Source organism: Micrasema longulum, unplaced genomic scaffold, assembly GCF_059751315.1.
Source record: "Micrasema longulum isolate JH-2025_06_02 unplaced genomic scaffold, ASM5975131v1 h1tg000700l, whole genome shotgun sequence".
In the NCBI taxonomy this organism is placed as follows: Eukaryota; Metazoa; Arthropoda; class Insecta; order Trichoptera; family Brachycentridae; genus Micrasema; species Micrasema longulum.
The window spans coordinates 20,984-39,477 of record NW_028277896.1 but is presented as its reverse complement, the minus strand read 5'-3'; the positions used below and the strand labels follow the sequence as shown (position 1 = coordinate 39,477).

The 18,494-nt window shown below is 34.8% G+C and overlaps 1 protein-coding gene across 3 annotated transcripts; it reads right to left on the bottom strand.

Annotated features, from left to right (window-relative positions):
* Positions 1–923: 923 nt before the first annotated feature.
* Positions 924–16,430, bottom strand: SF1 (splicing factor 1). Of its 3 annotated transcripts, none has more exons than XM_088229732.1 (11): positions 16,176–16,430; positions 15,966–16,076; positions 14,461–14,618; positions 12,398–12,544; positions 11,007–11,082; positions 8,242–8,394; positions 6,157–6,263; positions 5,210–5,376; positions 4,190–4,351; positions 2,502–3,293; positions 924–1,090 (listed from the first exon to the last, which is right to left on the bottom strand). In XM_088229732.1, exons 1-11 carry the CDS (start codon positions 16,277–16,279, stop codon positions 974–976), a joined length of 2,094 nt encoding a protein of 697 aa, XP_088085858.1. In that variant the 5' UTR covers positions 16,280–16,430; the 3' UTR covers positions 924–973. The 3 variants fall into 3 exon arrangements, with proteins under 3 accessions (XP_088085858.1, XP_088085859.1, XP_088085860.1); XM_088229733.1 differs by having other exon boundaries at positions 15,966–16,070; XM_088229734.1 differs by lacking the exon at positions 11,007–11,082.
* Positions 16,431–18,494: the final 2,064 nt, after the last annotated feature.

Sequence of the window (18,494 nt, the reverse complement as noted above, 5' to 3'; positions counted from 1 at the left end):
CTAATGTAAGCGCAAGTTAGGGTCATATAGACGAAAGCGTAGTTTCATATTTTTGTCTCTAAAACATTTTATGCTCTATTAACTGTATTTTTTATTTTCTTTATTTGTTACCCTTAAAAGACAGTATTATTTTTTGAAAACTGTTTTATCATTTATGTCAAAACTGTGTTTTTGTAGTTTCGCCCTTATGACCCTTAACCCCCGATATGGGACTTAGTGAAGAGACTAACAAATACTATGTTTGGTGTTGAAAAGAAAGAAATTCATTGTAAATCTGGATCGTCATTCAGTCTAGGTATACTATTTAGCTGTAGTAGTAACCGGTAACCAGTAACCAGTAACCCTGATGTGTGATGTAGGTACTCGATCCTCTGTGAAAATAATGTTGATGAGTAACTTGACCAAGTAATGTTGTCTTTTGTCATTTCAATGAAAACATGTTTGTGAATAACTCAATCTTTTCAACACTCCAATGTTTTTGTATAAATTATGAATGCAATAAAATGTAACTTGGCATTTTTACTATAGATATTGAACCACATTGTTGCACATTAATTATAATTAAAGTGGCATTTACTTTTTAGAATAAAACATTATATTATTAATTAACAAATCATAGTTCGATTTACAATTAGTGATGATTTTGAAAGCTTCCTTTACAAGGAATAGCGGTATTGTCACATTTGGATTATTTTTATTATCTAGTTTATTGCACGAACCATATTGGGGCACGTAATACATACTGCAAACTCAAATTTGTACAAATTGTATTGTGGCAATGGAGTTGTCGGCTGAAATGTATATTTTTTACATGGCACATAAGTGAAAATAATATTTATCCTCGATAACCGAGATAAGATCAAATATTTATAAATATGTACTTTAATCTATAATGGATAGGATGTAAAATAAAATGTCCAAAATACTATGATGGTTTTATATTAGTCATTGTTGGATGAGCACAGAATGATGACTAGGTCGGGGGCGGCGGTGGCGGAGGGGGGGCAGCGCCCCAGGGGCCGGCGGGGGGCAGGGGGGGAGGACGCCAGCCCATACCGGGGGGAGGACACATGTTGAACCTCTTGTCATTCTACAAATACACATTAATCAGTCACCCCCTACAAACACTACACTAACATAAATAAAACGTAAAGAGGTACATGTCACAAAAATTGAGAAAATGAGTTCAGTTCCACTCAATGAGGTCTAACGGAAGTTGGGTGAAGAGATATGAGTTAGGAAAAATTTACTCATTTCAATAATAAAATTGGTTAACGTCTTATAATTCCAAAGTACTACTAGGAAAACAAATATGTACATTTAACGAGTATCAAAATTGCCTCTAACAGCATGAAAAAAGGAAATATGAGAAGTCAATATGCTTCACCTTTTTCATCCTGAGACAGCACCCAAAACTGTATGTTGAAGGATTAAAATATTAAGAAACTTCAGAAAACTCCCCTACACAATCAGTTAATAGTGACTTGTACCTTAAAAAGTATTATTATAGGCAAAACTAAGTTTGTTGTACAAAAAGCAAAGTAATAGCGTTTTGTCTTAAGGCATAAAGTATAACAGTTTTGAACAGGATACTTTAAGTGTACATAATCAAATATCGCAATGGCAAATAATTTTGCATGCATCATACTGTTTTGTTGATACAAATTAGAAAAAAAAGTTTTTTTATAAAAATTGAGTTCAAAATTAAAATAAAAATGTATCTCAAATAAATTTCTGATCTTAACTTCATACTACACTTCATATTGTTAACCCAAACCATCAAATTATATGAAAAGTAAGTGATATTGAAGGAAAATGGCATCACATTGTGTTCCAAATTTGGAACGATGTTCAGTAGAAGAAATTAATGACAGGCGTCGTGGCGCAGTTAGTTAGACGAGAAACTGGCGTCGCGGGTTCGATTCCTGCAATTTGTAAGAAAAAAATTCCAAGAAAGATTTTACTCTCAATTGGTATGGGATATTGTGGTTTATTTTTTATAACATCCTTCCATACCAAAGAGGTTTGCGGGTTATTCCTTTAAAAAAAAAATATGAAAAGAATATTGCTCTCTAGAATCATTTTACTGATGAAAAAATCACTGAAAATTTATAAGAAATGGCGGATCAAACAACATATGATGCTTATTCAGTAATCCCACTAGGCAACACCTAAAACAACTATTAAATTTTTATACTTCTTGGATAGATTTGATCAATAATATTTTGATGTTCCTCGCGCACCATTAGAGGGTATGTTGTTTATTTTTGTTTTGTAGCGCCACAACAGGCCAGGAGGCCCAATTACAGTGGTGAATTGCAGCAAAAAACACCCAAGCTTGAGAAAAATCTAAATGAATATTTGTTTTTTCATCGGGAATCGAATCCGGAACCTTTCGTGTGTGTCAAGCGTCTTAGCTATTACACTATAGAGGCCAGCAAAGGAAAATATTTATGACAGTAAAAGTTGAGTGTTCCGAAATTATATTATATACTACATACCTGATCTTGTCCCATTCCCATATTAGTTCCAGGGGGACCCATCATGGAGCCCATGTTGTTGTGCATCCCCATGTTGGTCCCCGGTGGTCCCATGCTTGTTCCTGGTGGCCCCATGTTGCTCCCGGGCGGCCCCATGTTAGTGCCTGGTGGCCCCATGCTAGTTCCAGGCGGTCCCATATTGATCCCCGGCGGCCCCATGTTAGTTCCCGGAGGTCCCATGTTCGTTCCAGGCGGTCCCATGTTGGTACCCGGTGGACCTATGTTTGTATTAGGAGGTCCCGGTGGCCCCATATTCGTGCCGGGTGGACCCATGTGGTTACCGAGTGGCCCCATGTTGGTACCGGGCGGACACATGGCGCCCATCTGCCGCCCCATCAGGGACATCATCTGCGGCGGCCCGAAGCCAGGGGGGCCCATGAGAGGGGGGATCTGGCTGTTGATGCCGGGGCTGCCGGGGGGCGGTGGCTGCGCGGCGAGCCAGGGCGCGGGCGCGGGTGGCGGCGGGGGTGGCAGACTGGCCGGGAGCATCGGCGCCATGATGGCCTTGGGTGGGCCACGGGAGTCCCCGAAGGGGCGGCGCCCAGGCTGCTGCGGCAGCTTGCTGTCGGGCAGAGGCCCCTCCCCCAGCTCCGCCATGAGGGAGAGGTACTCCGCGTCTATCTTGGCCCGCGCTTGCACGGGGGTCGGTCCCCCCTGGCCCGGCCGCTTGCTGCGACAGTCTCCCGCAATATGTCCGGCCCCACCACACGCTGAGCACACTATGGTGTTGGTCACGTTAGGTTTGTCTGGACACTGCGACATAAGATCTGAGTTAGATATAACAATGGAAGTAATAAACCAGCATAAAATCATTGACACTTGTGTGGCTATGATTTCAATGTGTCTATGTAGAATACAAGACTTGATATATGAGGTATATCCAGAAAGCAAGTTCCATGTGCAATTCTTGTCATTGCATACCTGGCACTTACCCTGACTCATTGAGGAGTTGACACCGTTATGAATTAGCTGACTGTTGTGTACGCTTCGTGATGCTTGTTTGCAATGTCAAATAAAATTAATAATCCCATGTGCTTAACATGTCATACGCAAATGTTTTTTTTTCTTTGGCAAAATTTTAAATTTAAATAATAATCAGCATTTGATAGAACTTGAAATAGGCAAAACAAATCAACTAATTTTGCTACTTTATTGCGGTATGTTAGCATATAAAATATTTTTTTAAATATCATAAAATTCAATCTTGCTACTATGTAGCATAATGTAATTTATGTTTTTAGATACATGCACCATAAAGAAAATTTGAGACCAATTTCTGAAATGAATAAAAGACAGCTGTAGTAAAATAATAAATTTGTTACTTAATTTTTATATACAGAAGCCAAATTCAGAAGAAAATTGACCTATTAATAGAATAATTACTACTAGATAAGATTTTCTCAAGTTATTTTTGATAAATTTCATTTTCTTCTAACTCCCAACAGACATGGATTTTATTTTGGAGCAATTATTTGAGTCAGCAAGTCATTGAATGTCTCTACACCTAATATTTAAATTATCTATTGTTTTTTTCTCTTCGTGTTACATGTATTTATAGTTAACTTTTCATAAATATACCAATCTTGAAAATTTAAAAAAAACAAAATGAAAATAAAAAAATGATAAATAAATATGAAAGATTTACTAACCATCCAACTCTTGTGGTCGGTAGCTCCACAGTTGGAACAGCGACCGCGAGCATCACCCTCGCGAAGTGTTCCATTAAGCTGAGCAAGTTCCCGGAGTTGCATGCGACGCAGATCATTCTGTCCTTCTGGCACTTCCACTCCCTGACGAATTACCTCCTTAATCTGAAAGTATATTACAAATATTAGATAATCATCTAGATCTTTTGTTGTCTCCTTTTCTTTTTTAATTTTGTACGTGGCATAATAAGGGTACACTACCCCCCCCCCCCCCCATGATGTTTCTGGGATCACAATCGGCCGGAAAGGTCATGGCTACTGTTTTTTGGGATATAGAATATATTATGGTGTCACTATAACCGAACCTACTACGCTAATCTACTGGAGCGAAAATTGACCGAAGGTGTCTTGCTTTTCCAGGACAACACATTCGTGCACAAGAGCAACGTCGCAATGACTGCTCTTCACGAATGTGGCTTCAAAATATTAAACCGCCTTGTCTGCAGTCCAGACTTGGCCCCGTCCGATCATTATGGCGGCCTCCGTGGTGTAGTGGTCAAGACGCTTGACTCACGCACGGAAGGTTCCGGGTTCGATTCCCGGTGAGAACACAAAAATTAAAATGTGATTTTTCTCAAGCCTGGGTGCTCTGTGGTGTAATTCACCACTGGCCTGGTCCTGGCCTGTTGTGGTGCAAAAAAAAATGTAAAATTATTTATTCCCAAATTTAAAAAATCTTCTAGGAAAGAAATTTACAAGTGATGAAGAAGTCAAGTCAGCAATTTCAGCCGTTTTCAAAATTTTCATACAGACTGGGGTATATTAAGAGTGGTAAGGTCATTGAAAGTAGTAAATATGAATTAAAAATTGTTTGCGAGAGTATGAGGACAAAATAATAATTTCCTCGTTAATTATAGTGTAAAAGTTGCTTCACAAGTCCCTAAAACAGGGTGTTCAATCATTTTGAGCATATTTCAGGATACTTAATTAGTATTTTCTAGGCCTTTTCATTAGGCATAGTACCTTGTCCACAGCTTTCTTCACGCACTCGGGGTTAGTGGCGGTGATGTAGGCGTGCAGTGGCTCATCCTCTCCGGGAAGAGGTTGCCCGTCCTTACGTCCGACTTTGCCCTCCTTAACTGACCCTTTTCCCCGGATGATAATCTTGGCTCCCGTCTCTTTTTCCATAGCTACAACATAATATTTCAAATATTACACGGTGCATGTTTTCCTTATATTCACCTCTAGCTTTATATTTTACGAGCTGAACCCGGCAATGCTTTGCTATTGCTAGATTTGAGTTCTTGATAAACAGATTAAATGGTCACAATCGAAAGTTTGATATCAATTATTGTATTTAGTCCAAATTAGATATATATGTAAACATTATAATTTTTTTTGTTTCGGTCTAGATAAATTGTGAGGACAGAGAATTTTGTTAAATAGGAGTTTGAACATCGTTTTCCTGTCACTGTTTTGCAGATGCCTCCCCGACACTGCAAAAAATACAAAGAAATTTTTTGTATTGGTATGTTTTGCGTTTTTCAAAAATAGTTATATTTGTATACCGTGCTCCGTGCGCCCGAAGACAGCAGATAAAGCTGTGATTTAGTAAAAACCGTTTGGATAAACGTAAAAAAGATGTTATAACTGGTAAATAGGTATTTTGATACTTGTTTCGATATATCGTTTTGTATCATTACGTTAAGTGAGTATTTTTAATTTCAACAAAATATACTCAAATGTTTTTCAAAATAAAATAACATATTTTTCCTTTTTGTTATCAATAAAAAAATACGTCAAAAAAATCAAACATCAAAGGGTACATGGGATGAACTGCCAAAAAATATATATCCATATGTATATTGCCAGTGTACATATTAATGATACTATATATTAATAATAATCTGGAGAACTCTCTTGTGATCAGTTTTTCCCAATAACATAGGTGTACGTTGCTGGACACATACACTTGAGGGTGTTTCCCCGAGGCCCGATGAGGAGTCCCACGAAGTTGAGGTAAGGGTGCTGCTCCTGTGGGATCATCACCTTGTCGTGTACGCGTATGATGGGAGGCCTGCAAACATACAGACACATAAATTAATATGCAAGACATAAGACTAAGCATACATCTCACAAACAAAATCAGTTGACATACAGTAAAACCTCGTTTTTACGTTTTCCCGCTTTTTACACCGAAATATTTAGGTCCCATTTTTCTTCCATACATTCTCATTCAATTTTCCCCCCAATTAGCGTTTTTTACGTTTTCCATAACCCCGGTTTTACGTCGAATTTTTTTCATAACTCATTCGATCTGTCAAAAGACGAGCCGCGCGCCGCCGCGTGAATGGAGAATAAAATAGAGGTAAATAAAAAAATGTGTAAATTATTGTCTTAAACTAAATTCAAAGTAGGTGCAGTGTAATTGACCATTTTGTTTAAGTGTCTAATTTTGACGTTTTACTAAATAGTGACGTGCAGTTGACGCATGTTTAGGAAGAATAAAGTTTTTACATCAATAATTTACGATGCAGAAAATTGAAAAAAAATGGCAATATAAATATTATTTAATGTTATAAACATAATGTGAAAAGAGCATGAAACATTCCACGATGTAAATAAATGACAGTTGAAATTTTGTGGTGCCATACTAAAAAAAGTGATACCATATAAATGAAATTTCCCAATATTTAGGGAAAAATCGTTATATGCATTTTATGAAAATTCAAATTTTTATTTTCGTGTTTTTAAGGTTAAGTACCCAGATAAAATTATTTATGCACGTATTTTTTTTAATTCAATAAAAAATAACACATTGCAGTTTTGTTTGAAAAAATACAAAATATTTTTAATTATGCATATCATTGGTAAATATGAATAATCCCCAATCATGACAGTTCTTACAATTTTTCTGCAGTAAATTTAGTTGAGTCTTGTACAATAATTATATTTATTAAAATATAATTTCATTAGAAATTGATTTTTTCCCATACATTTTTCATTTCCTCACTTTAAAGTTTTCCTCAGTTTTACACTTTTTTTGTTGCTTCCTTTAAAAACGTAAAACAGGGGTTTTACTTTAATTTGAGTGACATCTAAAAATATCAAAATCTTGCGTATTGAATTGTGTGAACCCACAAAGATTATCTTTGTCTGCAAACATTTAAACATGCTCAAAATATTATTGATAATAGTAATTGAATGCAAGTATTTTCGTCAAAAGCATCTTTTTACTAAGTCATAATATATGATGTGATGATAATTGTAGCGTCTAATTGCTAAACCCCCTAAAACGATTTTAGATGTTTTTCAGTTATGAATGAAAAACATGTTTATTTTGTAAGTTCACATATAAAACCTATTGTTTTTCATCAGCGTATTTTTAAAAGACAATCATGTGATGTTTTTTTTATACATTTTAGAGATAATTAATTTAAAAATATTTTTAATTTGTTTTAAGGGACTTTACGAGTGACATTTGATTTTATAGGCTTTTGAAATGAACATTGCTTGTTTTTGCTTGATTTCAATAGAATGAAGTTTTGGACGCCATATTGGATTTTAGTTCAAATGATCATCTACAAGCGTTGTGATTGGTTGATTACATTTTAGGGGGGTCTGCAACTTATATTCTGCCTGTTTTAGGGTGTTTTGTAATTAAGGTCAATTTTCAACATGTAAAAATCGATGTATTTAAGTGAGTTTTGCCAGAAATGAGATGATAAGTACATATGTAGCTCACAAAAATATTTATAGAACTCCATATTCAACTCAATTTACTAAAAAAACCATTTTAGGGGGTTTAGCAATTAGGCGCTACAATTTTAAATGCTTTATCCTAACTGATTTTTTAAAAATAATATGATTATTTTAACGAAAATACTAGCATTGAACATGTCGCGGAAGCAGAGAAAAGGTCACTTGTAATTCCAAATTTGTGGATTTAAGTATGTTTAATTCTATAATAAATCACAATGATCTTCCACCAATAATTTTTAATGACAAACTTGAATATTTTCCTAAAATAAGTTAATGGAACAATAAATACTGACTTGTAATCGTTAGGCGGCTTAAACTCCGGGTTGATTGTGAGCATCCTCTGGACGAGAGCATGGCGTGTCTCCTCGAGCTTGCGGCGCGTGCGATACTCGCGCATGTTTAGGCGCTTCCCGTCTGACGAGTAGATTGGCTCAGGGGAGGGAGACCTGTCGACAGCACAACCACAGTTATCATACTTCCCCACCCGGCCCATGCAGGCATGGATGGTTCAATCAACGGGATATACTACTAAAGTTATTTGCATGTAAATACTGTGTCAATACCAAAATCACAAAAACATCATTTGGAGACATTAAGTTTAATCATATCTATTTGAATGATGCCGATGCCCCTGTGCGTTGGGATCGGTTTACATTTATGATACTATGTTACAATTTCTTTTGTAGTTTCTGAATGACATCCTTGTTTCGGGGGTTTGTATGTTTTTTTTAAATGTTCTATGGTCAATGCATAATGAAAATTATGAGTGGGTGATGTGATAAGTTAAAACCTAACCTTTGAAATGTAAACATTACTACTAACAAGCGGAAGTGTTTCAATTTGCGAAAAAGTGGCAATTATTTGTTAAATAGAACGTGGCGCGAAATATGTTGAAGCGTGTAAAAAGTTTTCTCTATTTCTTTTCACATTGTGAAAAAATATGAATGTTTTTTTATCTGAATTTGAAATTTAAAAAGTGGTATGTTTGTAAGCATTTATTATAATTTTCAATGGTGACAATATGCAATGCGATTGGATTTTAAAAACCTTTCTCTGGTATAACGAGTAACGCTTATAACGAGCAAATTCAGTTGGTCCCGTCTTCCTCGTAATAACAAAGTTTGACTGTAATTGCTATTTCACATTCCTAAACTGATGTTCAAAAATTTTAGGCATTGACTCGACGATGTCTTCACTTAAGTGACCTAGGGGAGGAGGTTTTGTATTTACCCACTAAAACATTCCAACTGCTAGTTGTGAAGTGGTCAATGTCATTAAATTTTTCTATGTAAACAATAAAAATATTATGCATACAGGGAGTTTGTTAAACCCTGTCATATACTAAACCACAATGATCGGTATGAGCAAGAAGACATATTGTATATTAAGAAAATTTTTTAGGTCAAAAACAATTTTTTTTAAAAATGTTTTCGATCATTGTGGTTTTGGATGTGACAGGGTTTAACAAACACGCTGTATAGTATCACTCTCGGTACGAGACACAAAACAATAAAACATGTGTCACTAAAGATCCAATTTCGACAGTTATTGTCTATCATTGACTCATTTATTTTTTGTTTTGAAACATTTATATGCGAGTTTTTTTAATCGTTTTATTTTAATATTAATATTATGTATACCATATTCCTTCGATTAAAACATCTTTGGTTACTTAACTACATAGAAAATATGAATTTTAACACATTCATTGCTGACATCACTGTTTATACAATAAAGTAAAGTTGTAGACTCCAAATCCAAATCGGGAGTTCCAACTCCTATCTACCACAACTTTTTGTAGCATAGTTATTAGAAACAACGTAGTTAAAAATTACTTCAAAATCGAAATATTTGGATAAATATAGTAATGCAAATATTACTTGAAGAATCTGCAACAATTAATAGTAAATACGTAGTTTGATAAAATAATCTGTCTACTTAAATGATGAAGTCGAGATACCAAATGAATCATTGTTAGGAACCAAAGTTGCTTTTGTAGAAAAGGAAATCGACAAAGAAAGGCACTCGCCCTTTTTTACAATATATGAGCAATGAATGTGTATTACGAAATAAATATACAAAACTTTAATTAGTACTGGTTGATTTCAACATAATATTATATTATTAATGGGATTCTATAACAAAATGTTTTCAGTCTAATAAAAGAGATCTTGAAGCATTTATAATATAAAATGTACCTTCTTTCTTGAGATCCATAATGACAAATTAATGTTTATTGGGGGAAGATTCAGTAAACCTTTGTGTTGATTTTGGTAAATACAGACAAATACTCAGGCGCAAAGTGTTTGTCAATACCGATCATTGAAATAGTCAAATCTTAACACAAGAACTTGTTAAAGTGTACTTTTTACCCACAAATCATGTTTATATCAGCAACTAGTTGACTGTCTTCGTATTAATACAAAGTTTTTGTGTTCAATTTGTGAGTGCTAAAGGCTAAATGTAAATAAGATTTTTAGAAATTTATAGATTTAAATTTCTCAATTTTTACAATATGCAGAAACCATAAAGAATATTTTATTTGATCTACCATTTACCACACAGAAAACAATAAATGCACTGAATTTGTTTTGTTTTGCTTTCAAAACTGAATTAGAGACATATTTGATTAATTCTTAATTACTTGGGGAAATACCTTTTATTAATAGGAGAAATTTCTCCAAAACCCAATTTAAGGTAATTTATAAAATGAAATTAAAATAAGCAGTTCTTCAGTTATGTAGATTATTTTTACAGTTGGCTTTAAAAGATTTATTTCCCAATATTTGTATAAGAGAATGCTAAAAAGAAACATTAAATGCAATAAAGGTCAGGTAAGGTCGGTAGGCGGGGAGTAAGCCAGTCTCTAGATATAATAAATGGAGCGACGCCTGGTAACTGCTGCAGAATAAACATGAACATTGGGAACTCTATTATGCGGTAATGCTGTAAATGAAAAAGTTAACAGCAGTTTGGCAGGTAGGAACGCCGTAAGTAAGAGAGAGAAGGGGATTATCTGAGTGATTAGTGGGCGCAGGTAGGTGGCGCGCTAGCAGACCTTTCCTCCGGGTTGGGTGGGATACCGAGGTCTCCGGAACGCAGCTTGCGGCTCACCTCCTCGATCTGCAGCTGAACTGGAACCAGCAAAGGTTAGGCACCAGCCAAAACACAAATCATTAGACAACAGTCGCCCTCCAAACATCTCAATACCACAATCTCCCTATTGAACCCGTAAATTGAATGTTTCAAATCCCCGGAAAAATTAGCTATGAATTTACTACTAGCCGGCAAATATATATGTCTTGCGATACAAATGCTTAATGAATATATAAAGAAGAAAAAAAGATAACTACTTCATTTTAATAAAAAAATCTATAGTAAATATCAGAACAGCTGTTTTTACATTCCTTGAGATAAATTGTGTACATATTACATTTTAACGGTGATTTCATAAATAAATATTGTACGTATCTTTGTTACATTTGTAAAAATAAAAAAACATCAAATTTTTAATTCATTAAAAAAATCCAATTTAGGATGTACAAAGTTGTTTTACAAATAAAAAGAGGGATTTTTAACATTCAATTTTTATTTAATGATAGATTTGTGAGTATTTAAATTAAATTGCATCTACATAACAGTAATGCGTAACATATTTTAATTATAATACTATTGTTTAAGGAAATTAAAAAAAAATTATTAAAAAATTACTCTTGATTACCCATTAAATTAATTTCCAAAATTTTAATAAGAAAATTATTTTATTTACTTCTAACCTTAAATACTAAGAGTTATTCTCATATTTTACATATTAGAGATGCTATGAGAGTATGTCATTTCATAGATTTAAGTTATTTCATAAATAAATTCATTTTACTATGATTTCAAACATTTATAATTGTAATTTTAAAAAACCCAAACTAAATTTACTAATTTAATAGTGATTTTTTAACTTAGCAACAACTGTTTTATATTGCAGAAACATGTTTAAGTTCCTAACAATAAGGGAAACAGCAGTCACAGAAACATAAATTATTGTGTTCTTATCGTTGTTAATAAATGTTGAAATTACGATAGAACACTACTAACAATCGAAATGCTAGTAGCATTACACATCGCAGTTATAATAGCATTAAACTTACATTGTTAAGTACCTGAACTGTCCACTTTTGAAAACTACTTTACTTTAACGAGACTTCACCGACCTAATAATAACTGAAAACCTAAATATAGAAGATTATCATAATTAATTAGGATTATTAAATATTATATAGAAAATCATCCTGAAAAATAAAAAATTTAAGCATTCTACATGAAGATTAATTTATTCTGATTAAAATATTCTAAAGCTGAAAATAAACAATGTCAGTAGTAATTGAACAGAGAAACTATCTGCAAGAAATATAAAGCAAGGATCATCAGGGACAAGAGCGAGAGAGGGGAACTTACGCAGGTACTGTTCCTCTTGTTCTCGAGTGAGAGTTTGCGGGAGTATAGTCGGCATGCCGGGGATGAAGGTCTTGTCGTGTTCGGAGCCGGCCCAACGAGACTTGCGTCGGCGAGCTTTTCTCTCCTCGGCAGTCTCATTAGGATTGTCTGAAAGTAAAAGCCATAACTATATCATTCATGAACTAAAAATTATTTTCTTGTTTTCAAACATTTTTCCTTTCCCGAAACTGTTCATAAAGACTAGTGTTTTTATTAATTTTTCCATATTCACTACAATTTTTAACTTATTTAGCGATAATTTGTCACTCTTTACTTTTTAACGTTCTTTACAATTAAATTGCGAAAATAACAAAACATTGAAACTTTAAAAGCTTTCACTGTACACCTCACTGCAGTATTGTCAATTTGTAATCAATCGAATGTACACATGGTCAGTACATTCACCTTATTGTAGTTTCCCTGTATAATTATTAATATAAGTACAACCAAAGATTTTTAAATCAACGAGATTTTTGCTTACAAAATAGTGAAGCTTCTGTATTATCCACAAAAGATATACAGTGGCCAGTAACACTCCATTACATAGTTCGTCACTGAAATGATATGAGTACTATTGTCACAGAATGATTTTAAGGTTCACTACCATCACGCCATTTCCCCGTAGGGGTAGGCAGAAAGAATGGACCCCCACACACATCTATCCTGGCATACATTCCTAGCTTCTTCCACATAAATACATCCCCTTCGGTTCTGTCTGCTTTTGACATGACCAGACTTAAGATTTTGGTTTATCCGATCATGCCACGTTTTCCTTGGTCGTCTTTGTCTCACGTTACCGTTCATTTTCGCCATGTATACATATTTTACCGTTCTTTCGCAATCCATTTGTTCTACATGACCAATGATTCCCGCCAGTCGCAAGAAAAAAATCCGAGAAAGATTTTTTCTCAATTGGTCTGGGTGTTGTGGTGTATATTTCATTACCTCCTTCCATATCCCCACTTCCCTACCTGCTGGCAACCCTCTAAATAGAGGCTTAACGGATTATTCCTTTAAAAAAATAATAATAAATAATAACTCTTTTTCGTATGACTTTTTCAGTGTATAATACCAAATTTAAAGACATAGACTACCCGAACATCACTGTATCGGATTTAAAATTGACACTAAAAATGCATTATGTAGCTTAATAGACACTATAATAATAAATATGTACATCTCCCTTCCCCTCCTTATCTCTCTCTTATCCCTCCGCATTTGCAATAAATGTTCATTTTTTTTTTTAAAAGTATTTTCTTTGATTATAAAAAAATGTATACATGAAAATAACATTTTTATATGTGTAAACTTATATGTATTTATATACATAAAATATGTGTATTATATTTTCTTTACCTACTTGGTACACTTTGTGGAAATCTGTTTTTGTTTCTGAGTTTATACAACATATCTGTTTGTTTACTATAAATATGAATGTAGAACTGTTGGTTTTCCAAATAAAATAATAAATAAGATGAACTTGTTTCGACCTCGGTTGCAGGGGCCATCTCCAAGTTGTTTTTTAAATGAATAATCTGCTAAGCTTCTATTTCAAAGACTTGTCAGCAAGTGGGAAAGAGAGAAAATGGAAGAAAGTTATGAAAAATACACCACAACACCTAGACCAATCGACGAAAAATATTTCTCGGATCGTTTCTTGCAACCGGGGGGACTCGAACCTGCGACGCAAATTTCAGTTGGCCATCTAATCAATTGGGCGACACCGTCTGTTGTGGACGAAGGTCTTGTCGTAATAATATTAGACTGATTTACATAATGCCATTTTTGTGAAAAATCACCCTAAGAGCGCGTTACGATTCTATGCTTCAACTTACATCCTAAGTAAGCTGAGCTAGCAATTTCACTTATAAAATATTTTGGTTTAAGATTATTAAACGCTTTATATATAAATGCATTATACTTACAACAGTATTTTTATTTTCGTTCAATTTAAATCTTTAAGAGCTAACTAGTGCAAATCTCAAAGATGTTGTGAAATGCGTGATTACTTCGGGTACAGTTACCTTGGTAGGGTGGCGAAGAGGGCGGGGGTGGCGCGGCATGCGCGGCGAGCATGGCGACGTGAGCCACGCGTCTAGCGAGAGTGACGGCCACGCCGCGAGCAGTCGACGTGGTAGTGGTGCCCACCATCTGATCCAGGAGGGCTAGAGTCCCATCGCGGCTGAATCATACAATTTTACACATTGTGAGATGAAGAAATTCAGTGCTACGGGAAATTGGATATAAAAAATGTCCTGTGATGAAAATGAAAGCATTAAATTGTACGGCGAGGTTTCTCGAAAATGTGTGCAAAAATTAATAAAAATGATTAACTTTGCAACATCATGGGTTAATGTGACTAGGTGTTTGCGATAATCAAATTACAGCATCGTTATGTAGTGGCAACCGGCAACAGATTTCTGGTTTCCAGTGTAGCCATGTTTTTTGATGTTTAGCATGTTTTGACATTGAGCGGGTACAAATTATGATTGTATGGGGCTCAACTTTTAAATGTAACAAAATAAACTGTCGTTTCTACAAACTAGTTCAATTATGTCAAACGGTAGTATACCCACAAGTTAGCGGTTCATACAATAAATGTCAGTTAAACTTATGTTTGTTTCTGGTCAGTTATGTTTAATTGTTCAGATGTGTTTTGAGCGACACATTCTCCTGAGATTGCATTTTGACAGCATTCAACCAACTTTCATAATTATTTTTCTAATTCCATACTTCGCTACCCATTATGGTCGCTCATTGTGAACTGCTAGTTTTTCCTCCCGAGACAAACATTTATATGCCAAGGTAGATTTCAGTGCACCGTTCACCCTGTTTCCAGCACTCGCCCTCCTTTCAATATCTTTCTCAGTCTTTCCATCCCTAGTAAACATACTTCCCAGATACACAAATTCTTCTGCCTGATTTAGAATATCTCCGTTCACACCGATCTCACATTTAGTTATACTTTCATCCCTTTCAAAAATCATTACTTTCAATTTATTAGCAAATTGCTTTTCTTGCATAAATCGTAGACATTAGCTACCAAGAATTGCAGGTCTTCTTTGCTGCTAGCAAGAAGCACGCAAATAATATTACTTAATTGAACAATATGACAAAAACTACTTTTAAGCGTCTGAAAATTACTTTCAATTTATTTTTCTGGCATGATTTTTTATTATTAAGGTATTGTTATTATTTTTTTTTTTATAGAAAAAATAAATATTTTTGTTCTTGTAATTTACGCAAATATTTCATTTTGAGAGCCATTTTCAACGAGATGTAAATAACTCACTAATGGGAAATGGGAATCAAGTTGGGGTAGAGTGGGATTCGAACCACGGACCTTTGATCCGTGAGTCCGAGACACTCGCCACGAGACCACAACCCGACTCTTATATTATATTTTCTTATCTCGAGCCCTTTATATTCCCAAAAAGGTACTACAGTTTTCCAATACCTATGGATTGCAGTATGCAATATCGTCCGTGCTGTATTTACACAAGACGAACAGTGAAAATGGGAAACAAACCTATCCTTAGATTTCCTATCCTTGCTTGTGCTTCGGCTTCTTCGGTCCTTGGATCTCTTACGATCTTTACTTTTTCTTTCCTTATCTCTACTCCTGTGACGACTTCTGTCCCTAAAAAACGTATTCATTACATAGCATGAAGCGTAAAATAATATTGGACGGTTTCCCTTAGTTAAAACTTCTACAGTAATAAACAATAACTTATTATACCTCTTGGATCTATGTCGCTCACGATCCCTGTCACGATCGCGATCCCTATCGCGATCTCTATCGCGATGACGAGATCTACTTTTTTCTCGGCGACGCGAACTCATCTTAAATTTTATATTAGAATGTGTGATACACTAAGTAACTAAATATTATCAGGATGGCATAAAGTCGAATTGTAAAGATCCAACCTTCGTTTCACGTTTACAAAAATTACAACAAGCGATGCATCCCGATCCTACGTCAAATTCAGAATCCATAGACGACAGAGACGGAGACCAGATGAAGAGACAAATCACAAAGAAAAACCAAAAACTAGAAACGAAAAAAGTCGGTTGCTCAAGCTTAGGTAGGTACTAAATAATAACCTACGACGTGAATGACGAAAATAAAATTATATACAACATTATGTCTCTAAAATCAGTCGTTTTAAAATACGTCAATAATTTAGTTGACTTTACTTGCGATGACCCGTTCGAATAAAAAATGTTTTACTTTATTTCATTTCCAAAGCAACTATCGTCTTTTCTGAGTAATAAAACTGAATTTTATTCAGTACTGTTACTGTAATTCATCATAAAACTTTCATTTATTTCAGGAAAGAAAACAATGTTTCAAAAAAGTACTTTCCTTTTTGTATACTTTTACGACTTTTACCTTTTGTTTTCAAGTAAAAATATCTTAGATATTTTGTTTTCCATATGATCCTACCCTATGCTCATTTCTTACTAACAACTTACAACAAAGCATTTTTTTTTTTTTACATTTTACATTTTTTTTGCACCACAATAGGCCAGGAGGCCTAATTACAGTGGTGAATTACACCACAAAGTACCCAGGCTTGAGAAATATCACATTTTATTTTTTGTGTTCTCACCGGGAATCGAACCCGGAACCTTCCGTGCGTGAATCAAGCGACTTGACCACTACACCACGGAGGCCGCCTTATCTATATTATAATATGTATATTATTATGGAAACTACTAGCTATGTATAAAATTATGATATTATGGCATGTTGTCATTATTTGTGATACGTGATATTTATTGTATTGGCTGTTTTATTTTAGATTATTTGATATTTATTAGGTTGACTCATGAGCAGGTATATTATCGTAAATCTAAAAAATACCTACTCTGGCGTAGATACTTGTAATACAACATAAAAGAACATATTATACTGCTTTTACCTATAAATAGGCTTACCACACGTCCCGATTTCAGCGGGATTGTCACGGTATTACACATTGGTCCCGACCGATTTGGCATTTTGTCCCGGTCACGTACCTTATTTTAAAAATAAAATGAAGCTCTGAAAAAAATTCATTCCTGTGACTTGTGCAATACAATAAGTTTAAAAAAATAATGGTATCTGCCTAGAACTATATAGATGCTATTTTAATATTTTGTAAATCTGAACAGCTTTAATACAATCAGTCAGATTTAAAACATATAGTAAATACGTTACACTCTTTATTTAAAAAAACTTAAACCATACTACACATATATCATTAGTACTAATGGCCAACATATGAAGACTTGGTCGATGGTAACTAAAATATGAAACGTAGGGCATAATCTTCTAACCAAGTTGACGTAACACGTTAATTCGATGTTATGTTTGCACGTGTAGTCGCAGAAGTTTGTACAAGTTGTAGATCGTATTCTTGTTGCATATATGGAACCAGCCAATCATTTCTTGGATCGTTGAGATTCACATTGAAATCACCAGTCAGAAATACTGGCGTTGTAAGAGATACAACTGAACTGAGCGCGCGCCGTGCCCACACAAGCCCAAATTTAGAACCCAACGCACAGCGCTGTGACGTCACCTCACAACCTCTTCTCTACTCATGACTCCCGACAAATCATTTCCGGTACCGCGAAACCGTCCAATTTTGCCCGCTTTTTCGCAATTATGTACGTTACGCTGTGCTTTACTTTTTAATTACGAAGAATGACCTTGGTTAACATTGAATTGGGTTACAATTGTAAATTCAGTCATATTTAAATGCGATTTCAAGCAATTAAAAATTTTGATGGCAGGCAAAATTACCTGCATGTTCCTCCATGTTTGCCCGCAACCATATTTTGTTGAACTGTAGCTCATATGACGTTCTTGTCTAAGAACTACTTTATTGAATTATTAATTCAAAGACAAAATTGTCGTTTGAGCATATTTTCAATGGCTAACCAATAAAATATTCGTCTAAAAACAATTGGGCAAATTTACCCGCCAACCTTTATTTGTTTTCATACAAGCAATTTATAGGCCTTAGGGTTGTCAAAATCTGGTTGATAACTTAAGAAAAATTCATAAATC

What these genes read in the sequence shown, in the direction of transcription:
- SF1 (XM_088229732.1), bottom strand. Translation starts at nt 16,279, where the DNA reads ATGAGTTCGCGTCGCCGAGAAAAAAGTAGATCTCGTCATCGCGATAGA. An exon ending in CCACCCAACCCGGAGGAAAG is followed by an intron (nt 8,395 to 11,006) that starts GTCTGCTAGCGC and finishes TGCTGTCGACAG; the next exon opens with GTCTCCCTCCCCTGAGCCAA. An exon ending in TGGGAATGGGACAAGATCAG is followed by an intron (nt 1,091 to 2,501) that starts GTATGTAGTATA and finishes GTGTATTTGTAG; the next exon opens with AATGACAAGAGGTTCAACAT.